Below are 25,617 nucleotides of genomic sequence, written 5' to 3' on the forward strand. Positions count from 1 at the left end.
TTAAAAGATTTTATTTATTTATTTGATAGAGAGAGATGGGGAGAGAGCGCACAAGCAGGCTCTCAGCTGCTCAGGGAGCCTGATGTGGGGCTCGATCCCAGGACCCTGGGATCATGACCTGAGCCGAAGGCAGATGCTTAACCGACTGAGCCACCCAGGCATCCCCTGATAGTGTTGATGCTGATGAAGCAACAATAAATATGGACGCAAACACAGTGCTTATTTGGTGCCAAGCACTGCATGCTATGTACCTCTTGCATCATAGGTATTAAGATGACCATTCTGTATGTTAAGTTATAGGAATTAAATAAAATGCTCAAGGTCTAATACATGATTAGTATTCCCACTATGGTATCTCTTATTCTTTCTGGACTGCTAATTAATTTTTATCTTTTATTTTCTTTTTTAGATATAAGGGTTAATTTCACCATGGGTTTTTTTCTTTTTCTTTTTGGAAAGAGCAAAGGAATTTCCCTTGTAACCTCAAAACTGTTTACAAATTTACTAACAATGCCTGAATTCCCTTTGATATTTTAAACTATCAGATCACCTGATCTTTTTTGAAAGGTAAAGACTATGGTAAGAAACCACGCTTGAAAGTTGCATTGACATCATTTACTATTTGGAAGTCTTTAAAAAACTGCAAAACAAGTTTTTTGTTGTTGATATTATAATGAAAGGGTGGGTGAGGAGAAATCTTCATAATAAATAAATTAAACCTACCTACCAGCTTTTCAAATGCTTTACCAAACCTTCACCAACAGAAAAGAATGGTATAGCAACTGTGGTCCCACTGGGAAAAATTATTCTCAAGGTTATAGCTTGCATTACCATGTTGTCATGGGTAGATTAAGCCAAGGATCTAGGCTCTATAACCTGTGTAACTAAAATGATGAAAAGAACAGAAAATTGATCTTATGAGAACAGGGTCCTATGTAATGTACCTTGCAATAGAGAAGAAACGAAACCTCTCATTACTTAGGATAATGATGAGGTTTTCCCTAAATTCACTCAGGATAAGGAAAAGGGGGAACAAAGATGAACGATTTAAATTCCCTGTGAAGATGACTCCTAAAAATGAGGGTTGTTAAATAAGAGAGCAGAATTTTGAAAATAATTTAAATATTTATCTAAATTCTGATTGCACAAATAGGTAACATACAGGTCTCTAGGAATCATCTTATAGTCTCAGGAAAAAGTAACAGTTGTATAACATATTATGCTAACCTTGGGTTAGCCTAATCTCTGTCATAAATAAATACACTTTTTTTTTTTTAGGCTGAGAATACAATGCAACCATATCTCTCCTTCTCTAGAGAAGCTCATGTAACAGACACTGTTACCCTTATAAATGTGGGAACAGATTTTGAAGGAGATTTAAATTTTTGTTCCCAAAAAGATTTTTAAATAGAACACATCAATTCCAATTTTCTTGCTGAAATACGGTCCCATCTAAAGGCAGGGATGAGTGGATTTGAAACTCAGAACTTCCATTCTTTCTTGGCTAATTTTCTCAGGATGGGGAACAGTGAGGTCAACAGGAAATGTGAATGGCATTCCAGCAGGTGGCTTGCCTGAGGGAAGCTTTTCCCTAAACTTGTGCAATTTTTTTTAGATGAATGCTGAGTCTCAACATCAGACATAATCTGTTCCCAAAATTCATATGAATTTTGCCAATTTACTCAATAAAATGTATATTTGGAAAAGATTTTTCTTCAAAACAAAACAGTTATTTTGTTACCTTATAACAAGGGATGCAAAATTGCAATTTGGGTTCTACGGTCTAAGCACAATTCTAACATGCTTCAGTTCTGAGACAATAGTTGCATATCATATATTTGTCAAATTTTTTTTCTTTTGTACTCGGGTGGGTCTTTTTGTCTAAACAATAATATACCAGAACATCAATGTGGACCAAGATGTCTTTTGAGGAAGCTGCAAATAATATTCTTTCTCTGAAGGAAAGCACCCACAAATAAACTAAAACTAGTGTTTTACTTGTGTAATAATTGACTCAAGTCATGCTTGATTTAACATCCCTGAAAGAAGGAATGTGAAAAACCCTCGTCCTCAAAGGGGAATCAACTGGCTCTCCCAGGACATGGCCTCTTATTTAAGAGGATGTCTATGTGCCTACACATGCTAATATATCCTTGCTTTGTTCACAGTATAATTTCGTTTCTGGAAAATCTGCCTTGATTTAACAGTTCTGTCAAATGTTACTTCCCAGTAATTCTCAGCTAATAAGGAGAAACTGCCATGGAAGATTCACATTCTTCACTAAGCATTATTGCCACAGATGAACATCATTCTAAATCATAGTTGTAAGATAACCCCTACTACGTTTCCAGCCAATACAAAAAGTCTAAGAATTTGAAGTCTAAATAATTTCCACTCCATTTACCTTCTGTATTTGAGAGATGGTATACTTGAATAGAATTAGTTCGAGGGAAGACCAAATAGCATATGCATGTGATAAATTAGGTCTACCCCTATAGTGAAATATAAGAAGGACTTTGAAGAAAAAAGGGAAAGAAATAATCTAAGCTTGAGATGTATTTTATTATCATCTCTCACTTTAAATAAGCATGTCTAGGACACAGTCATCTTCAGTATTAACACTCAAGCGTCCCTCAGGATTCTTCTTGAAATAGAGGTTTAAAAAACAGAAATTTTCAAATGATGGCTATATACATGATCAGAGCCACTACCAACAGTGGTCTTCTGATTTTCTAATATGATGAATTTCTAATATTCTGAACTTCTAATATGACAAATAGTTGCCCAGGAACACATATGCTTTTATTCTACAAATGCAAACTAGATGAGATAAGTGAAAATGATTTAAACAAACAAAATATGTATCTTCTCTGTTAGAATAGCTCCACCAAAGTTTTTATTTACTTCAATTTACACTTTTTCTTTCATCTTTCTTCAGACTCTCACACAAACATGATAGACATAAACATGGCACAAAGCTGCTCTTTTGCTGATAAATTTAAGCCAAACAAACAAATAAAACTCATACATCTATCAGTCAAATAATCTGTCATTCCTTTATGTTCTTCTTATTAATGAAAGAAATACACCTGTGCAATTAAGCTAACTATCCCAAAGACACTGAAATTACACACCGTTGGCTCGGCTGTTTAATTTCACTTTACCTAAATTATTAGTTGAAGAGTAACAGAGAGATAGCAAACACCAATAAGAGTTATAAACCAAATAATATAACCAAATAATATAATTTACAAGGAGCAATCGGTTACGTGATTCTGTTGCTCAAACTATCACATCTGACTGAAATCAATCTCCTTTAAATTTACCCCACAGCAGGCTCAGATTTTGCAATTACACTTCTACATACTGGGAATTTGCTGGATCCTGTGGACAACGACAAAGGCATCAGACAGCCCCACTTTCACTGGGTGGTTGGTCGAACTTATCTGTGTGACCAAGACAGGAATCTGGAAAAGAAAAAGCAGATTGCTATGTGTTAGATTTGAATTTCATTTAGGGGTGGGGGCGGGGAGCATGATCATCCTATTTACTGGATAAAATCAGGTGATGAAGATGAAGGACCAGGGAGAGAGCCAGTGGGAAATATTACAGAAGAAAGGCACACAATACCAAAACATAACATCTGTTTAGTGCTTTTGATGGATTAAATTGACAAGAGAGTTCCTGGTCCTATAGACAGCTGCTTGAGGATGAAAGTAAATAGATTCTCAGAGAATCTAACTGATGCTGAATGCCGAAAACTCAACTCATGTATAGGTGCACATGAATGCAAATGAATACATTTAGTGCTGGCTGTCATTTCAGGAATAGAGACTCTTTTGTATCTTCTGTTTTCCTAAAATACTTTATATTACTTTCCATGGCTTTTTAAAAAAAATCCTTGTTTACAAGTGGCCTTATACATATAAAACCCAGAGAAGGACAAGTAAGTGCACTGCACTGCTAAATATATATTTAACAATATCATTGCTGATTAATAGGTAGTGAAACTTGCCAAGTGTTAATGGATGCTGAACTTCACTATTCTGATTGAAACCTATATGGAAAACTTATGAATTATTATGGGTCATCTCAAGGTCACATTTCCTAAATTTAAACCTCAGTGGAACCCAAATCTGAATATGACAAACATTTTTAACATTTACAGTTTAAAAAAATTAAAACACATTGAGAATATATGAAATAGTTACAAATGAGACAAACTCTGAGAGCCAATTTTTCTAGATTTAGAAAAGAATCACTGGAGATATGATTACTATCTTTACTACCAGTTTTATAGACATAAAAATGGGCACGAAACCATCTGAAATAAATAAAGGGCCAAGAAACAACAAGGGAAGGATAAATGTACCAACAAATCTTAAGGTGGAATGAGCAGACCGTGGGCCGCCTGTGGATAATTCATTTAAGACCGTATTAGATCAGACCTTGTTGTATAAACCATAATAAACAGCACAGAAATGAGAAGCAAGGGGAATAACTTGGGTAGAAGTTATAATAAAGGCTGAACTACTTACTCTTGTCCATGACATCATGAAATTGTGAAAGGGCTATTTTGTTGAAGTTAACCAATAAAGAGGAAATTTTAATGTATCTGAAATTTATGGAATTATCTCAAAACAAGTAAATGCAAGATGACATTTTCTCTTTATGTACTAAATTAGTCTGTTCTTTTTTTTTTTTTAAGGTTTTATTCATTTATTTGTCAGAGAGAGAAAGAGAGAGCGCGCACACAAGCGGGGCAGTGGACCAGAGGGAGAAGCAGGCTCCCTGCTGAGCAAGGAGCCCCATGTGGGACTCAATTCCAAGACCCTGGGATCATGACCTGAGCCAAAGGCAGACGCTTAACTGACTGAGCCACCCAGGCGTCCCTAAATTAGTCTGTTCTTAAACAATATTACGGTATTACCGATTTTATATCAGTATGGCCAGTTCTTAACCAGCATTAAGAAGTATTCTGATGGGGCACCTGGGTGGCTTAGCCAGTTAAGTGTCTAGCTCTTGATTTCCGCTCAGGTCATGATCTCAGGATGGTGAAATTGAGCCCTGAGACTGGCTCACACTCAGCGTGTAGTCTGCTTGTCTCTCTCCCTCTTCCCCTCTGCTTTCTCTCTCTGTAAAATCAATAAATAAAAATATTTTTTCTTTTAAAGAAGTATTCTGATATTTGGACAACAGAAAAAAATAAAACAAAGCCAACATTTCTGTCCCTAAAGGTTCATTTACTAAATGAAATTCTGACATAATTTATTTAGTGATTACTAAGCCATACTCAATATGAATATATGTAATTCCTTTTCTTAGTGGACATTATACGATTACTCAGTTTTATATACAATGTTGAGGAAGAAATGTTAATATAAGTGTAATTTATATTTAAGGCAAACTTATAGGGGCGCCTGGGTGGCTTAGTTGGTTAAGTGACTGCCTCTGGCTGGGGTCATGACCTCGGGGTCCTGGGATCCGGCCCCCCATCAGGCTCTGTGCTTAGCGGGGAGTCTGCTTTCCCTTCTCCCTCTGCCCCTCCCCCCTGGCTTGTGCTCTCTCTATCTCAAATAAATAAATAAAAATCTTAAAAAAAAGACTGACTTATAATTAAAGAAGAAAAGACAAAAACATTAGAAAAAACATAGATAATATTTCCAATTCCAGTTATATTTTATATATCCTAATAAGACAAAGTCACAATTGCTAAATAACATTATTCATACATGCCTGATCAGGAGTAAGTATGAAAGCTTTGCCAACTTGTATTTGTCACTTGCTTTCATTCTCCAACATCTGTGACTGCAATTTTCCTCTGCAGGGTGAGATATATTTTCCCAGATAATTCTGTGGTGATTGTATTTCTTCTTTTCCCATACTCAAAGCAGAACTTGAGTCTGTACTGCTATCAGTTGGAAATTACTATTATACTACCATGAATATTATATTTTTATACAAGAGCTTGTTTATTGTCTCACACGTTTGGATTCCTACAGATCTAGTACCGTCACTTTCCCTTCTTCACGCATTTTCTATTCCACCTCCTCAACCTTTCTTCCTTATCTCTTTCCTCACCTAGCTATCTTTCATTTTGATTTCATTTTCTCCATCTCTTTCCTTCCTTTTACTCCCTTCCTTTGTATTTTGTCTGTAAGTCCAACCCTCTCCTCCTGTGCTTTTGGCCTGTGATGGACTGATTGTACTAATGGCCTCCTTGTATCCATACCCTTTGCCTTGTCACTTTTGGTCCCCTCCCACTTGGACTCTGGCTCAGTAATATGGCAAAGGATGATGACAGCAAACATGAAGCATAAGAGAGGATTGAAAATGTACTTGCACATTCCACCTCCTTTCTGGGACTCCTGCCAGTTCTATGATGATGCATGCTGTTGGTCTGCTGAAGATATAAGAGAGGCACATGGAGGAACGTTTCCTTTCCAGCAGAGGTCATCTTTGACCAGCTGGCCCTTAGCCAATCGACCAGCTAACAGCTGGCACATGAATGAGCCCTGTTGAGATCAGCAGAGTCCAAACCAGATCAATAGAACTGCCAAGTTGATCCATAGGTATCTTGTGAGAAATACAAAATGGAGTTGTTTTAAGGAACTACATTTTGGGGTGATTTGTTACACAGCAATACTAACCAATACATTTTCTATTAGAGATCCAATAGCAAATACAAACTCTGGGTATTTCTACATAAAATGAAGAAGGATTCTTCCTCCTAGGTTTCAGGGAATCAGATAAATATCTTCTTTACTTCTAGGTACAATTAAACTTGAAAGGTGGGAATGTTCCAGTAGAAAAGTTTCATTTTCTGCATCCTGCTTTCACTCTTCTAGATCTCTTTGTTTCCTAGTTTATGCTTTGTCCTCTGGATTCCAAAAAATGAAGACCAGTGTGTCTAAGTTACCTAGATTCAGACTCATTTAACCTAAGGAAAATCCATCCAAAATCAAAATGAATAGCCCAACAATGTAGACAGTTTTCTGTCACTGAAAACAATCCCATGATAAATTGGCCAGCCCTTTAGGAAGATAGTTGTAGATGACCTGTAAGGACCCTTTCAAGCCTCAGTTTGATGGTTTCACTCTATAGAAAGATTTTGACTTTTCCAAGCTTCAACAAGTAAGCCGTTAACAAGGGTGAAATACTCTGTTTATAAAGAGAACTGAGGTAGGTAGAAATCATCATCTGCTTCTAAGAGAAACATTTTAACTTGCTGCCAGTTTTCTAGTTATATGCATTCATAGGACAGTGACTTCTGAGGAATGTCTGACAAGCCACTACTACCATAAATATCTCTATTATGCATCTTAGTATAATGTGGAAATATAAAGTAGAAAATAAATTTCTGAGAATATTTTTTACTATATAAAAATTATTTTCCCTAAAAGGCACATACACTCTAGATGCTCTTTGATAAGATAGGATTCATTCACTCATTTACTAGACATTAACTAAATATTTTCTGTGGATTATTGTAAGGATTATAGAAGAGAATGGAACAAAGACCCTGCTCTCTCACTGAGCTCATATTCTAGAGGGCAGAGATTGACACAAAAACAAGTGAATGCAAAAAATAAAATATGGTGGGAGGTGGTAAGTGCTAAGGAGGAAACGAAAGTGTGGTAAAGAGAGAGAAGGGGTTGGGGGCCTCCTTAAGGGAAGGAGTCACAGAAAGTTTCTGCGATGAAAGGACTTTTCTGTAGTCATGAGCTTGCCATGGGGATATTCGAGGAAAACTCTGAGTAGAAGGACTGGTACAGGCAAAGGCTTTGACTTAATTGTTTTTGGTGTCTTTCAGAATTAAAAGGTTATCGCTGGATAAGGAGGAGTAAATAAGATTGTCAAAGGAGATGAGAGGTGGTGGAGGCAGATCAGAGGGAGCATTCACTCCCCGCAAGCCATGGCAATGACTGAAGTTGATTTCATGTTGTACAGTGAAGGTTTAGAGAGTTTTGCACAGAGGAAGTATGTTCTCTTACATCTGAAAAAGATCGCCCTGGCTGCTGTGTGATCAAGACTGTAGAGGGCAAGGGAAGACGGAGAAGCTAATTAGGAAGGTATCACAGTTGTCTGCAAAAGAGATGAGTGGCTTGCGCTACACTAGAGTGATACATGTAGGCGGTGGAAGTGATGGAAAGATGGGTTCCAGATGAATTGTAAAGGCACTGCCATGAAGCCATGCCATGGATTTGGGGAAAGGTGGGAGAAAGAGGGAGCCAATGACGTCATCATGGCCTTGGTCTGAGCAGCAGGAAGAATGGCTTTGAGCTCTTCACCGGGGCCACTGTGTTGTACACCCGCGGGCTGCTTTCCCACTGCAGGCCATGACAAAGGCGCTGTCTGCCCATGCGGAGGGCCACGTGGGCAGCACTGGAAAAGAGTACGGAAATGTCCAGAGATGGACAAGATGAGAAGCGGAAGGTTTGGGGGAAAGGGATGATTCTATGGCAATACCACTGGCCTCAAATGCTTTTCTTTTAAAATTGTATAGAGTTCATGGATACAAGGACGATTTTCTAAAACTGGGGTCTTTTATTATATATTTTATTAAACATTAAAATGAAAATGTACAAGAAGCTCTTAGTTCCCTACATTTTCCAAGAAGGCACCCAAGCCGTTTATGAAACAATTGCATATCAGGTTTGGAAAACACTACTTGTGGCAACTGAATTAAATGCTTCATATTGTAAAAGATTAATGAGGAAAAGATGAACAAGTCCAGGCTTTCTCATAGATTTCTTTCAGAAACAGTCTACCTCTTTCCACCTGTGATTGCCATAGATCCCTTTTACCTTGCTTTCTTGGACTGTAATCTTTTTATTTCCAGACATCAAAGGCATGGGGCTGTTCTCTGAAAAGATCGTTCATCCTCTCACTTACTGCAGGTAAGGAATTGGGCTGTGTCAGCTCTCTGTGAGCAAGTCAGACCAGTCTGCAGAATTCCAGGAGAGTATTTAATTAGAGACCATTATGATGAAGCAGGAGGACTGTTAAAAGTCGCATTTAACGTGAATTACTTTGACCAGTAGCAACAAAGCAATTGTGTGTGTGTGTGTGGGGGGTGTGTCTGTGTATAAATAAACCATCTAGAATTATAGCCAATATCACACAAAATTAGCATAAGAAAGGGTTGTCATATTGTTACAGACATCTATTCTATAGAAAACTCTCTATGTACAAGGATATGAAGTATTCAAGTCAGAGAAGCTATGGCCAATGAGGATGTCCAAGCATAAAAACACTAAAAATTTTGCTTTATGGGAAGCCATATTTTTATCCCTTCTACAAATTTCCAGTCATTCTCAAAATATTTCCTAAGTTAGTTCCTGGGGTTTTCAGGAAGCCATTCTGAAATAGTATCAACTCTAAACTATAGAAGCTTTTTTTTTTTAAGAAAAAAAGTAATGTAGCTTCATTATTTTCAAGTGCCTATAATATTTGCCTTTTTATGATTGAAGCAAAGCTAAATTTTCACTCGGCCTCTGTATGATTTGTATTGAATCATAAATTTCTGAGAATGAGTTTTACAATTACATTCATTCCACAGGATAGTTATAGAAAAGGAACATTCTTAACACCAGCTAAAATATGCTTCCATTTCAGCTTACACAAGCATTTATAAATTCTTTGTTTAGGTGTTTTAATTTTTGTTCCATTTTACAGGACACAGAGAAGTTTATTTTTTAAGTAAGCATAAATTTTTCTAGAAGTGATATAGTGAAGCAAACGAAGTATGGAAACAGAAAGGAGCTGCAATGAGCAGACGAAATTAAGGCAGGAAAAAATATTAGGGACGGGCCAAGGTGAGGCAGAGCACACTAGTCTTCCGAGGAAGGTTCAGAGACAAAAGCTGCTCTCTCTTCCACGCTGCGGTGGCATTCTCCAGGACACAGGGGCCCAACACGACCATAAAACGTGAAGTTTTATGTCTGTCTCTAAAACAGGGAGGTAATAGCATGCTGCTTGAGGCAGAAGTAATGGGACTTTATTTTCCTCTCTCTTCTGCACTGCAAACCTCACCAAAACATTCATTTGTTTCCATTATGGACCCAGCTATTTATCTAATAGGCGGCACAGCATCTCACCAAGGGCTTGATTGTGTAGTGTGTGTTCCAAAGTATGAATCACATGCCTATCACTGGAGAGGAATTACTCTAAACTCATTTTTGTTCACTCACTAGTCAGCAACATGGTGTCAAGTAGGTTAATATATATACATTTAAGAAAACCCAAAGCTCACTATATTTTACCTCTTCTCACCTGCATTCAACCTTTAACTTCCTACCTCATCGTCTTTAAATGTCAGATCTGGCTTCTGTGTTACTCAGTAGAGCATCCAATTATAAGGAGTCATGCTTTTCTTTATTACTATCAAAACAACACATAAAGTCCTCAGTATTACTGCTTAGTTGTCAGAAAACTACATTCGAACAGAAAGGCTTTCAATTAAATTTGACGATATAAAAATCCATTTGCTTTCCTGAATATTGTTAACATTTTGCACAATTATTTTAATCCTAGCTTACAGTTATGAAACTCCTTTCATATGCCAGGTATTGAGCACTTGATGGTATGAAAGCAAAGGAGAGCCATAAGCCAAAGATATATGTTCTTAATGTCCCTCTATACCCCATCTCCATAATCACAGCCCATAGAGAATCTGGAAGCAGACAACAACACACAGCTGATAAGTAAGGACAGCCCCTCTATTAAAAGAGGAGCTTCAAACTGAATCTTGACATAACTTGTGCTAGCCTGGGGTAAGAAAGAAGAAATAGCTGTGGGAGAAACTGGAGGAAACCCTGAGTACACTTCCCAGCCATCTGTTGCTATGTAGACATGCAGAGCAAGTGGTCGAAGGCTTCTAATTTCTCAAGGGGCAATGCAAATCTGTATTTTTATTTAAAACCCTCTGATATCTAAATGCTGGCAACATATCCATTTTACAAACACACACACACACTCATGTGTGCACACACACACACACACACACACACACAATCACTGTGACCTCTGATTTAAAGATAGCCCCCGACTGACTTAACAACTAGAGTTGGAGCTTCATATAAAATAAGACAATGAGGCAGATGTCTGTCTGAAGAAGGCTGTGCAACTGGGCTCAAGACAGTAAAACTACGGTGGGCACTTTATCTGGGCCTTCAGATAGACGATGGAGCTTGTCTACACAAGGGGAAAAGAAACTCCTTGGGCTTGGAAAGACATAAGGAATGCACTGGCCTTTCACCTCAAGGAGGGACAAAAGAGCTCTATGGTCAGTCGTGAACAGGGAGGCAGGATGTGGCTTGATACAGCCAAGAACAACCTCCCAATGACCTCTCAGGGATGGGAGGTAAGAAGGGCTTCATGGAGAAAGTGCACCATAAAGATCAAATACATTCACCACGAAAACATAACAGCTAGGGGCAGGGCCAGCATTAGAACAAGTTTCTGTCTCTTTTTTCCTTTTTTAAAGATTTACTTATTTATTTCAAAGAGAGAGAGAGAAGAGAGAGAGAGAGAGCACATAAGTAGGGGGAGGGGCAAAGGGAGAGAGAGAGAATCTTCAAGCAGACTCTCCACTAAGCGTGGAGTCTAATGTGAGGCTCAATCCCAGGACCCTGAGATCATGACCTGAGCTGAAATCAAGAGTTGGACGCTTAACCGACTGAGCCACCCAGGTGCCCCAAAGTTCTGCTTCTAAAATTGTTTCTTCTAGGTAGACCCTTTTACCTTTGTGACTTTTATTTATTTATTTATAAATAAATTTGTTATTGAAACATTTGTTATTGGAGCATTTGTTACTGGAGCATTATAAAGGAAAAATGGTTCAATTTGTCATTTTCTTACACTGTGGAAAGCAAAAAGAAATTAAAACATCAGGAGCTTTTATATGTGATATAACTAAAAAAATTAAAATACATCCACCAATGCAAAAAAATTAGATCTTAAATAAAGGCATGTAGATACAATTTTATAGTTCATGTATTTAAAATATGGCCAACACAATAATGTAAAATCATATGTGTCTACATCTTCTTTAGAATGATTTCTTGAGAGCTTATAATCAGCATTTTATGTCATCTGGGTTTTCTCAACCTTGCATCATAAATTTATTAAATAAATGTTATTTGAATATAAATATATAAATATATAATATATAGGTATATATTTCATATGCATGTGAATACATATGTAATTCTATGTAATTCTACTGGTACAACTATAAAGTTTTTTGGATGCATATATATTATATAAACACATGTCCGACATTCTCACACACAGAGCAATAGCCATAAAGGCAAAAAACTTCATATCAATGGCAAATGTTTCACTGCTCAGTTCTTTTTGGGTTTCTCTATTCTCTTGAATTATTTTTTTCTGTAAGTTCTACAAGCTCAGCAAGCTTCATCTTTCAATACTTTCAGGATGAATTAAGAATCATTACAGTTTAAATAAGAGAAATAGTCTTAAAAGAAAGTATAAAAATGCATTAAGGGTCCATTTAAACCTATACCCAACTGGCAATGGTGATTTATTAACTATGCATTCTTCCACAGAAACAGTGGATGTTACACTAAGGTACATTAAGTTTAAATACTTAAATGGTAAAATAGATTAGAAAGTGTTTTTACTTAATAAACAATAAAGTTCCTCTATACTGACTTCCTCTAAAATTTGCTGAAGGAGATAGTGAGGTATTCAGTCAAGAAAGTGGATAGAATAGGCTGACTCGCAGGTAGGGTACACATTTCTGTGATTTTCCCCTGCTGCCATATAGGACTAAATGACTTTGTTTTTTTAATTGTGTTGTCTGAAATCGATGACTACCCTGTCCCTCCCATGAGCTGCTTAAAAGAAAATAACCAAAGTTGCAAGAGAAACAAAGAATCACATCCTCCCCTAGTTTGTATCTAAAGTAACAATAAATTCAAAATACATGAAGAGAAATAATGCAATAAATTCAAAATACGAAAGAGAAACACAAGTTAGAGGAAATGCAACTTCTGAAATATGATGGTATACTAGGAAAGGCAGCATCAAGATTGTAAGAAATCTGATTTCAAACCCCTAATGTTTTTGGAATGAAATCTATGAATAGGTAGATACCTTGTTACATCATCCATGGTCCCAAATTTTAGGTCTATATCTACTATAATCAAGCAAACAAGCATCATTATTCAATAGTAACCAAAATAATAATAAGAATATGGGCTCTAGGTCATAGCTGGTTATTAACAGAATAGGAAATGGGAATGTGATTTTCCAAATTCCAATTGTTTAAGAAAGGGTGCATGTTTTATTTTTTATAATTTTTTAAACTATGTACAACGTCTTTTCATTTTTGTAAAGATTAATAAAATAAATAAGATAAATGCTATGGAAAGGCAAACCATTCTTGCCTGTGCTCTCAAGGGGCTTATGGTACAATAATGACTAGCTAGGAAAGACTGTCCAAGATATTGAAGTGAGTGAAGCAGTTCAGTCATTTCTGTTTTTTTTTTTTAAGATTTATTTATTTTAGAGAGAGAGAGAGTACATGTGAGCAGGGGAGGAGGGGTAAAGGGAGAGGAAGAGAGAAATTTAAGCAGACTTCTTGCTGAGCATGGTGCCTGATACAGGGCTCGAGAGGGGGCTCAATCTCATGACCCTGAGATCAGGACCCAGAGATCACAACCTGAGCAGAAACCCAGTCAGAAGCTTAACTGACTGTACCATCCAGGTGCCCCCAGTTTAGTTATTTCTTGAAAAGGAAGTTTGGAGGGAGGCAGTACAGTACAGTGATTAGGTCTACAGGCTTTGGAGTTAATATTCCCTTGGATAAATCTTTCTTTAATAATTTTGAGAAAGTTACTGAACCTCTCTGGGTGTTTCAGTTTCCCCGCTCCATAAATGATAAAAGCAACTACCTCTTTTTTTAAAAAAGATTTTATTTATTTATTTATTTGAGAGAGAGACTAAGAGATAGAGAGCACGAGAGGGAAGAGGGTCAGAGGGAGAAGCAGACTCCCTGCCGAGCAGGGAGCCTGATGTGGGACTCGATCCCGGGACTCCAGGATCATGACCTGAGCCGAAGGCAGTCGCTTAACCAACTGAGCCACCCAGGCGCCCTACCTCTTTTTTTGGTGAGAATTATATGAGATAAATTTTAAGCACTTAGGTCACTGCCTGGCACATATGGAGAGCTCAATAAATGCTAGATTGTATCAAATTAGGAGATGGTTATTAAAAGTGAATGGGGACTTCTGGCTATGGCAGACAAACTTGTAAAACCATTTCTCCTACTGAGATCAAGCAGGAAAGATAAATAACATATGGAAAGCACCTGTTGAAGGCATCAGGTGGCTATCAAAGAGCAAAGACTTGAAAAGCCAAGATTCCAGAGAAAGGAAATCACAGAAGTGAATGCAATACCACTTTCCTATCAAGGCATTTGGCAATTTACAAGCAAGATTTAGAGACTGAGAAACTGAACAGAACTTCAGACAGTCTCACAAAGCGGAGGAAAACATAGGGGTTCAGGGACATTAAGGCAAAAGGTCCTGTAGTAAAACCCAGGCCTGGGTGGAGATTCCTGAAGGACTACTTTCTAAGAGCAAGTACTAACCAGAAATATACCAGTCTTTATAAGGACTGATGCTCAACTTTGAATGAGCTTAGCCCTGACAGTATTAGAGTAATCTGTTCCATCCTACCTGCCAAACAGAAAAAGTAAACCCTCACTGAAGGAAGAAAACATCATCCACAACCTCAAAGAATCTTTTTAGCAGTTTGTAAACAATGCCCAATATTCGATCAAAAAGTATCTGGCATGCAAGGAAACAGGACCAATAAATGAAAATCTAGAGGAAAAGAAAAAAAAAAGACATGATAGACCCACAGGGAATCTAGATATTAGTTATCAGCCATAAACTTTAAAGGAACTGTTATTAATATATTAAGGAAATAGAGGGCAAGATGGTTAATTTTATAAGGTAATTAAAGCTTATGCACACGACACAAACGGGTACTCTGACACTGGAAAACGCATTAAAGTGAACAGTTTGGTAATCTGACAGAAAATTAAGAAAATGACAATATGCTTTTTCGGCTTTCTCTTCATCCTAAGTAAATGGTATCTTTGAAGTGAACTAAAATAAACAGCTGTGTAACAATGGGGGACTATAACTTAAAACAGAATTTTAAATCTTTGGTTCAATAATACAGAGATACAACCTCAGGAGAGATAACTTATTTATTTGAAAGAATCTGAGCCTCCACTACTCCTCTCACCAGTATGGCTAGAAGAACATTGGGATTTTGATAAGGGAACACTGAATGCCCCGAATAAATCTGTATTCACTCTTATTTTAAACAGTAGAAGTACTCTCCTATCTCAATCCTATTATGAGCAAAATTGTTATAAGTGCAAATGTATGTTCTAATTTTGACCATTATTGATCTAGTTTGCACTGTGAAAAATTATACTGTTGGAGAAATTTCTATATGAGGAACATGGCAGAGTTGAAGGTCATCTGAGTGGTTAGTATGGGCAGTTGGCACAGACTGAGTTACTAAAAGAAACATAATTATCTACTGGAATAAATCACTTGAGGGAAATAAAAATGAAACTTGTGTCAATAAGTTTATTCAAGGCATTACTAATTTTACTCTACAATTAAACCAAGTGCTCTATTGGTAGTTTCTGCATACATCAGATTTTTTTTTCTCACTCACATAAAATAAAATAAAATAAAACAAAGCTGGCATTAGCCAGCTAGAAGCAACTTAGTATGGAAAGAATTATACTTAGTTCCCTATCTATAATGTTGGTTCTGCAAATTTAACCTGGCCAAGAACACAAAATTATACTCTTTATTATGTCCTTATGATTTCGCTAGCTCTATAACTCAACTAAGAATACTTCTACCTGTATGAGATTGTAATTGTGTCATATACTGGAGTTAGATAAAAAGATTATTAAACACCAAACATTAGCCGATATTTATTAAAAAACAAATGAGAAATATATTTGTGAATTGTTATACATAATCTCCTTGGGAAAGAAAAAAATAATGTTGAAGTACCTTGGCAGCACCAAATTAGAGCCTTTAGTCCTGGATTTGTCTTTAACTAGCTCTGTGACCTCAAGTATGTCATTTAACCTTTCTGATGCAGTCTGCTTAGCTATAAAATAAAGATAATTGTGATATGATCTAATTCCATAATTAAGCTACCTTCATGTGCCAGTACCTTTAGGGATATTAAGAATATAGGATATCACTGAAGAATAGAAAACTATACTGTATGTGAAAGCACTTTGTTAAGGATAATACATTATGCAAACAACTATTTTATGCTATTGTGATCATAAATTTTTTTTCTAGAAGTGTCAGAAGCATCTAGCTTTCTCCTCAAATGCAGGGGAACCCTTACTGTGGCAAATTTTACAAACAGAAATTTGTATCAGCAAAATAAAATACATGACAATTATTGGAAATAAATTAAGGTAGAATATGAAATAAAAAGCTGCTTTCTAACCAGAACAGAGAAAGGCCAGTAAGGCCAATAATAAAGTAATGACTTCCTTAGAACTCTGAGTTCAGAAGGACTAGTGTTCAATAGGATAATAGTCTGGAAATATAAAGAAAGTGTTAAAATTGTCTATCAGTCTAATATTCCCCATGACAAAACAGGAAAATCATAGTGGAAAATTTTTCTTTGATTACAATAAAGAAAAAAAATTTAAAAAATACCAAATCTACTACAAAGAAGGAATAGGAAAAATTAACTGCTGCTCCGCAATGTGAGACGCCCATTGAGAACAGTATGCATAAAGATGATGATTTTATAATATAGACTAGAAAGAGAGACCACAATAAAAAAAACAACAACAACAAACTTCTGTTTTGAAAAGCCTACAGTTAGTGAGATTTAAGACCCCAGACTTACTGACCCTACATCTTTCCAGAAACCTTACCACTGCTGGTTAAAATAGTTGAAAATTAACACTCTATAATGATATTCTGCAGTGTCAGGATTATACTAGATTATTATGAAGACTAAAAATGAATGAGTGCCTTTCAGATATATTCTCCCAGCTTGCAAGTACGGTGATACAAGAATATGATGGGCTATGATATCAAAACCTAGCTGTGGTTAAAGAAGCACCAAGCAGACCAGATTCTATATTATATTTTATTTATATCATTGTTCCAAGTAAATGATTAATTCCACATGGAAGAATTCTTCAAAGGAGTGGAAATATTTAAAATTATAAGATTTCTAAAAGCTGACCTAGTTAATTGAAATAAAACTATCACTCACTTTATAGAAAAGTTGTATCTCAGAAGACTTGACCAAAGTGAATCATTTTTAAATTGTCAACAACCTTTTAATAGTCAAAGATTCATTTGCTAACAAAAAATAACCCTTCAAATGAGATACTGAGCCGGTATTATTATAAATACCCATTAACCCCTGGGTTAATAATGCCCATCATCAATTCACATTGTCAAAATTTCTCTCATGCCTAGTGACTGCCTAAAATATCACATCTACTGTTCCTGGAATTTTATTCTTATATTTGTTTCCTTCCCAAAAAGTTTAGGTTGTCTAATAGACTGTGATTATATTGTCAACAGAGTTTTTAAACTAAACATGCTATTATTCTAATTTAGACATTCTGTAAATTTAGGGCTATAATTTAGTAATTTTCCATTCTTTACTTTGTGAATTTGGTAAGATGAAACAAACTATAAGTTTAAATTCCATTATTCTTTTTGTCACTTAGAACTCTAACTAATTTTGCCTATCAGGTTGAAATACACACTGGCCAAAGAGATTGTGGGTCCTGATATGCTCTTGGTATTGGGTCACTGAGCCACACAAGTTTTCATGTATACTCATACTTTTGGAATTAGAATCAAAATATGTCACAGAAATTGACAAGGCAAAAAGAAATAAAAAATAAATATAATCAGATGTAGGAGAGTAGTCCTTCCAAGTTGGAAGTGTTTCTTCTTAGAGATATTTCATTATAATACCATCAGGATATAATTGTTCAATAATTCTATGAAATTCATCAATCATAATGCCAATGATATCAGAATAAAAAACAAAATCCAAAGAATTGACAATCAGTGCTATCTAATACATTAAAAAAAAAAATTTGTATGAAGCAAAAGAAACCAAGACATTAGAAAGTGATTTGAGGTTCATGACCATAAAATGTCCGTTTCTTGACACTTGGAGAAAAAGAGGTCAAGATCAAGGGGAAAGGACATCATCAATACATTACTTACTTCTTTGTATCCAAAGATGATGCGTCCATCCATGAGGAGGGTTGCCTGGAATGTGAAGCTTCCCAGGTTGTAATTATCCTGGAGATGCACGTGGTCCCACTGGACAACAAGTGCTGTGCCTATAAACCCCATTGAAACAGAAGAAATGCATCGATAAATATACATCAATCAATTCTGGTGAGAAACTTCACCGAACCACAGATATAGTCTTAAAATCTAGTAGTTGTGCCTCTTGAACTTTATATGGTTAATTGGAATTCTGTTATTGAAATAGTATTTGGGATATTTTTAAACAATTGAGTATTCTCTAAATATTTAGTAAAATCTAATCTCATACTGAAGTTAATATTGATCCCAGTATGAGGGAATTTTGCCTTAGGAAGTCCATTAATGTTTATGGGTCCTGCCTGCTTAAATTTCTATGAACCACTTTTAAAATGTAGCCCAAGTGGATTGAATGAAGTTCAGATACATTTGACAAATGCTGAGAAAGAAAGGAACATATTCAGGAAAGCTAGCATCACTTATAAAAGACCTGAAAATGTCTCTTCGATACTTAGAATTAGCTGAAAAAAATTCCTTCAGCACTAATGGGAATTTTCTTCTCTGGTTCACAATGCCTGCATTTCTGTCTTTGTTGTATTGCTTCAAGGAGACTGCAAGGCAGCTTAAAGGGCCCCAAGCAAAGATTTCTGAAGCCCCCGTGAAGTACACAGGGATGAATGAATCCCCAGTGCTATGTATCATATTCTGATGAGTCAGTCTGCCAGAATTAACTATAAAACTATTAACATGAAATGTGAACTGAAATAGTTTAATGGCCACTGATGAGAAGTCATAGTTTTGTTTTAAATGACATTGTTTATTTTCTATTTTTTTTTCTAAAAAAATGAGCGGCTAAGACTTTTGTTTAGCTCTAAGTATTGGATTTTTTGGTTGGTTAAAAAAATCATGTTTACATTCTGTGAAAAATGTTTTATAGAAGTGAGAAATGTTTTACAGAAAGTGAAATTCACAGAACTAAAAAAGATAAACTTGTCTCCCAGGTCAGTAAACATCTGATTAAAAAGGAAAAACAAAAACAAAAAAACCCCAAGATTGTATGACAGAGATTTTGTGGGTTAGTGAAGATGTGGAGTTGCTGGGAGAGTAGTGTGCCCAGGGAGGGCATGCAAGCTCCACACGTCTCCCCATGTCTCGCCCCATGCACTACTTCCATCTGACTGCTCATGAGTTAATCCCTCTACCTGACTGATGTAAAACAGAATACTGTCTTCACTGTGTTTTTGAATTCAACATAATGCTGAGAGCTTTTGACCAAGAGGGTGACATGGGAGGCTTCTGAATTTCCCTCCTCCCATGGACACACCCAATGTACACACAGAGCTACATACAGAGCAATTTCCTCTGAGAGAAATCTAAAAACTAGCCAAGTAACTGCTAGAATTTGGACAACTGAGAAAATTCCCACATTGAAACTGCATGCATCTAGCTGCTGTGATCCTCTCTGGAACCCAAAAGAGCCAGCAGGCACTTCCTCCACGTTCTTCCTTTTGCTCACTCTGACAATAAAAACAGGTCACTGACATCCTTCTGGAAAGGAGCTTGCACATGTCTGGCACCCAGCTTTTGTTGCTGCCACCTGAGAGACAGGTCCCCAGATCATCTGGTTCTGACAGACAACTGGATTTGCATTTACAAGTCCCACAGGACTGTAGCAGACAAAGAAGCAACAGGTATACCCATGAGTACTTGCCATGGCTAGGCCCCCAGGGCTCAGCAGAGAGGCAGCAGGCAAAAATGCCCATCTTTCCCTGGAAAGGGTGTGACTATGTACTTTATAAAATGTAGCATGAGGGTCTGGCTTCTAATTAGTCCATTTAGCTGCTGACTCTTATCCTCCCCAGGACCCAAAAGAGCCAATGAGCACTTCCTCCACCAGCTCTCTCTGGCTAACTTCAACAATAAAACCAAGTTGCCAGTATCTACCTTGAAAGAGCTTGTCCACACATCTAGTGTCCTCACTTTTATAGCTCTATCCGAGGTTTAGGCAGCCAAATCACCTTGCTATAGCAAGATGATAGCCAATGAGGCTTGTATTCACAAATCCTAGATGATTATAGCAAATAAACAGTTTCTAAATGGGCAAAGGAGCACCCCCTTACAGCTAGTAGAGAGACCAGGCAAAAATGCCTATCTCCCAGTTTCTCTCCAGAAGGAGTTTAACTGCATACTTTCTTAGCTGCTGCCTGAGGGTCTGGCTCCAGATCAACCCCACAGATAGGTGTTGACTATGTTCATTCCCTTTGAAACACTGATGGGTCTGGGCATACTCTCAACTGCTGGGAACCACTAAGAACAAAAACAGTGTCAGGTATAATCATAGAGATTTAAGAGACAACCAGGAGCCCGGGCTAGGCTTATTGATGCAGTTTGTGTCCTACATAAGCCACTCTGAAAAGACTGGATGAGGTGGCTATTTTATCTAATGTGCAGAAACTAAGAGAGTCAAGAAAAATGAAAAACAAAAAACAAAAAACAAAAAACAAAAACAAAAAAAGGGAAATACATTCCAAACAAAAGAACAAGATAAATCTCCAGAAACCAATCTTAATGAAACACCAGTAAGTTAATTTACCTAAATGAGCTCAAAACAGCAGGCATAGAAATGCTCATTGAAGTCACAAGAGTAAAACATGAACAAAGTGAGAATTTCAACAGATATAGAAAGCATAAAAAGTACTAAATACAAATCAGAGAGATGAAGAATACAATACTGACCTGAAAATTTTAATAGAATGATTCAACAACAGACTAGGTCAAGTAGAAGAAAGGAACAATGTACTTGAAGACAGTGCAGTGGAATTCACCAGTAAAAAAACAAAAAGAAAAAAGAGTGAAGATAGCTTACAGAACATATGGGACACCATCAAGTGGACTGATGTTCCTATTACGGGAATCTCAGAAAAAGAAGAGAGAAAGAAAGGGGAAGAAAGCTTGTTCAAAGAAATAATGGCTGAAAACTTCCCTACCCTGTAGAAATAAATAGACATCCAGATCCAGGAAGCCCCAAAATAACAAATAAGATGAATCAAAGGAGACTATCATTTAGACACACTATAATTAAATTATCAGAAGTTGAAAACAAAGAATCTTAAAAGCAGCAAGAGAAAAGCAACTTACTACTTATAAAAGACCCTCCAGAAAACAATGAGAAGATTTTTCAACAGAAACATTGCAGGCCAGAGTGAATAGGATGAGATATTCAAGGTGCTAATAGAAAGGAAAAAAACTGCCAACTAAGAGTACTCTACCAAAAAAAGTTGTCCTTCAGAATTGGCAGAGAAATGGAGTCTTCCAAACAAGCAAAAACTGAAGGAGTTCATCACCACTAGACCAGCTTTATAAGAAATGTTAAAGGGAGTTCTTTAAGCTGAAATGAAAGGATACAAATAAGTAATAGGAATTATATGAAAATATAAAACTCACTGGGGTAAAGGTAAATATATAGTTAATTAAGAATACTCTAATATTGTAACCGTAATGGGTAAATCACTTATAACTTATGTATAAAGGTTAAAAGACAAAAGCATAAAAAATAACTATAGTAACTTGTTAATGGATACACAATAGAAAAAGTTGTAAACTGGGGACATCAAAAACATAAAATGTGGGGCGCCTGGGTGGCTCAGTTGGTTAAGCGACTGCCTTCGGCTCAGGTCATGATCCTGGAGTCCCGGGATCGAGTCCCACATCGGGCTCCCTGCTCAGCAGGAAGTCTGCTTCTCCCTCTGACCCTTTCCCCTCTCATGCTCTCTCTCTATCTCATTCTCTCTCTCAAATAAATAAATAAAATCTTTAAAAAAAACCCCAAAACATAAAATGTGGTGGAGGGTATAAAATATAGAGCTATTGTATGAGTTTGAGTTAGTCATTATTGGCTTAAAATAGATGGTATAAATATAAGATGTTTTATATAAGCCTCATGGTAACCACAAAACAAAAGCCTTTGGTAGGCGGAGCAAGATGGCGGAGGAGTAGGAGACCTGGATTTCGTCTGGTCTCAGGAATTCAGCTGAATAGGGATCAAACCATTCTGAACACCTACGAACTCAACAGGAGATCGAACAGGAGAGTAGCAACAACTCTCTGAACAGAGAAGCGACCACTTACTGGAAGGTAGGACGTGCGGAGAAGTGAATCCGAGGCGATATTCGGGAGGAGAGATGGCGGCGGAGGGGCCTCCGCCGGCCGCTTCTGGCAAGTGCTAGAGCCGCGGAGCACAAAATCGGACCTTTTAGAAGTTGGCTCGGCAGAGGGACGTCGCTGCAGTGGCTAAGCGGGGGGTGGAATCCTCCCGGGACAGTGTGGTCTCAGGACCCTCGGGGTCACAGAAAGACCGGGGGTGCCTGAGTGCGGCAGAGCTCCCAGGTATCAGAGCGGGGAAGCCGGCTGCAGGGACGGAGCCGAGGCGCGGGCTCTCAGCTCGGGGTGGCCATAAACTGTGATCTGCGGCCCAGTCGGGGCATGGCTCCCCCAGCAGGGACCCAACAAGCAGCAGATCCGGGGAGACTCCCCTTCCTTCCCGGGGAGGAGCGGTGCGGGAACGCACTGCAGGGATCTGCTGGGTTTGGAGACTCCGTGCGGGGTCAGGTGCCAGAGATAGCAACGCTCGGTCACAGGCCGGGTGAGCACGAAGTGCGGCCAGAGACTGGGGACACGGGAGTGACTGCTTTTCTCTGGGGGCGCACTGAGGAGCGGGGCCCCGAGTTCTCAGCTCCTCCGGGTGGAGATTGGGAGGCCACCATTTCTGCCCTGGTCCTCCAAGGCTGTACCGAGACCTTGCAGGGAACAAAAGCTCCTGAGAACAAACCGGAGCAGCTTCCTTAGCCCGGACTGACAAGGGCGGGGCAATTCCGCCTCCGGCAAAGACATTTGGAAACCACAGCAACAGGCCCCTCCCCCAGAAGATCAGCACAAACAGCCAGCAAGCCAAGACCAAGTTGATCGATCAAGGAGAATGGGAGAACTCCAGCGCTAGGGGAATACTGCACATAGATTCATGGCTTTTTTTTTTTTTTTCACCATGATCCATTATTTCATCAAAGTTAATTTTTGTTGACTGTTTTTTTTTTTTTTTTTTTTTTTTCCTTTTTTCAACCAACATCTTATCAATCCATTTTTAAAAAAAAAAAAAAAACATTTTTTATTTTTCATTTTTAGAGTCATATTTTATCCCTTCATAGTAGTTACCCTTATTTTTGGCATATATATATAAGTTGTTCTCTCTTTAAAATTTTGAGGTACAGTTTCTTCTAACAGATCAAAATATACCCTAAATCACTAGTGTATGGCTTTGTTCTAGTCTCCTGCCTGATCACATTCTCTCCCTTTTTCCTTTTTTTTTTTTCTTAAATCTTCTTTCTTTTTTCAAACAACTTATCTTACCAAGTCCTCTTATAAAATCTTTTATAATTTTCATCTTTACAATCATCTTCCATCCCTTCATTGTATCAACCCTTATTTTGTACATATATGTCTTTCTTCCTTTAAAATTTTAGGAGGCACTTTTTTCTAACAGACCAAAATATGACCAAAATCTAGTGTGTGGCACTGATCTATGCACTAGCCTGATCATATTTGATCACATTCTGCTTTTTTTGTATTGTTTTGTTTTTGTTTTTATCCTTTTTTTCCCTTTTTTTTTCTCTTTCTTTTTTCTTTCTTTCCCTTTCTTTTCCCCTGGTTTCAGGTCTTTTCTGATTTGTATAGAGTATATTTGCTGGGGACGTTGTAAACCTGTTAGCATTTTGTTCTCTCATTCATCTATTCTCCTCTGGACAAAATGACAAGACGAAAGAAATCACCTCAGCAAAAAGAACAAGAGGTAGTACCGTCAGCCAGGGACCTACTCAATACGGACATTAGTACGATGTCGGACCTAGAGTTCAGAATCATGACTTTAAAGATACTAGCTGGGCTTGAAAAAAGCGTGGAAGTTATTAGAGAAACCCTTTCTGGAGAAATAAAAGAACTAAAATCTAACCAAGTCGAAATCAAAAAGGCTATTGATGAGGTGCAATCCAAAATGGGGGCACTAACTTCTAGGATAAATGAGGCAGAAGAGAGAAGCAGCGATATAGAAGACCAAATGATGGAAAATAAAGAGGCTGAGAAAAAGAGAGAGAAACAATTACAGGATCACGAGGGCAGAATTCGAGAGATAAGTGATACGATAAGATGAAACAACATTAGAATAATTGGGATCCCAGAAGAAGAAGAGAGAGAGAGAGGGGCAGAAGGTATATTGGAGCAAATTATAGCAGAGAACTTCCCTAATGTGAGGAAGGAAACAGGCATTAAAATCCAGGAGGCACAGAGAACCCCTCTCAAAATCAATAATAATAGGTCAACACCCTGACATCTAATAGTAAAACTTACGAGTCTCAGAGACAAAGAGAAAATCCTGAAAGCAGCTCGGGAGAAGAGATATGTAACCTACAATGGTAGAAACATTAGATTGGCAACAGACCTATCCACAGAGACCTGGCAGGCCAGAAAGGACTGGCAAGATATCTTCAGAGCACTAAACGAGAAAAATATGCAGCCAAGAATACTATATCCAGCTAGGCTATCATTGAAAATAGATGGAGAGATAAAAAGCTTCCAGAACAAACAAAAACTAAAGGAATTTGCAAACACGAAACCAGCCCTCCAAGAAATATTGAGAGGGGTCCTCTAAGCAAAGAGAGAACCTAAAAGCAGCAAAGAGCAGAAACGAACACAGACAACAGACAGTTAACAGTCACCTTACAGGTAATACAATGGCACTAAATTCATACCTTTCAATAGTTACCCTGAATGTAAATGGACTCAATGCCCCAATCAAAAGACACAGGCTATCAGATTGGATTCAAAAACAAGACCCATCCATATGCTGTCTGCAAGAGAGTCATTTTAGACGCAAAGACACCCCCAGATTGAAAGTGAGGGGGTGGAAAACCATTTACCATGCTAATGGACACCAAAAGAAAGCTGGGGTGGCAATCCTTATATCAGACAAACTAGATTTTAAAACAAAGACTGTAATAAGAGATGAGGAAGGACACTATATCCTACTTAAAGGGTCTATCCAACAAGAAGATCTAACAATTGTAAATATCTATGCCCCGAACATGGGAGCAGCCAATTATATAAGGCAATTAATAACAAAAGCAAAGAAACACATTGACAACAATACAATAATAGTGGGGGACTTTAACACCCCCCTGACTGAAATGGACAGATCATCTAAGCAAAAGATCAACAAGGAAATAAAGAC

At 37.5% G+C, this 25,617-nt stretch overlaps 1 protein-coding gene across 2 annotated transcripts in view; it reads right to left on the reverse strand.

Annotated features, from left to right (window-relative positions):
* PLXDC2 (plexin domain containing 2) overlaps nucleotides 1-25,617 on the reverse strand; it is a 477,133-nt gene that overhangs the window by 132,802 nt on the left and 318,714 nt on the right. For both annotated transcript variants that reach the window (XM_073885626.1, XM_025891922.2), the window contains 2 exons: nucleotides 18,297-18,415; nucleotides 3,368-3,467 (listed from right to left, as the gene is read on the reverse strand). In XM_073885626.1, the coding sequence (XP_073741727.1) occupies nucleotides 3,368-3,467; nucleotides 18,297-18,415 (219 nt within the window). The remainder of the gene's footprint in view (nucleotides 1-3,367; nucleotides 3,468-18,296; nucleotides 18,416-25,617) is intronic.

The sequence above is a fragment of the Callorhinus ursinus genome, unplaced genomic scaffold (assembly GCF_003265705.2).
Source record: "Callorhinus ursinus isolate GAN/ISIS: 27379988/994484 unplaced genomic scaffold, GSC_fseal_2.0 scaffold63, whole genome shotgun sequence".
NCBI lineage: Eukaryota > Metazoa > Chordata > Mammalia > Carnivora > Otariidae > Callorhinus > Callorhinus ursinus.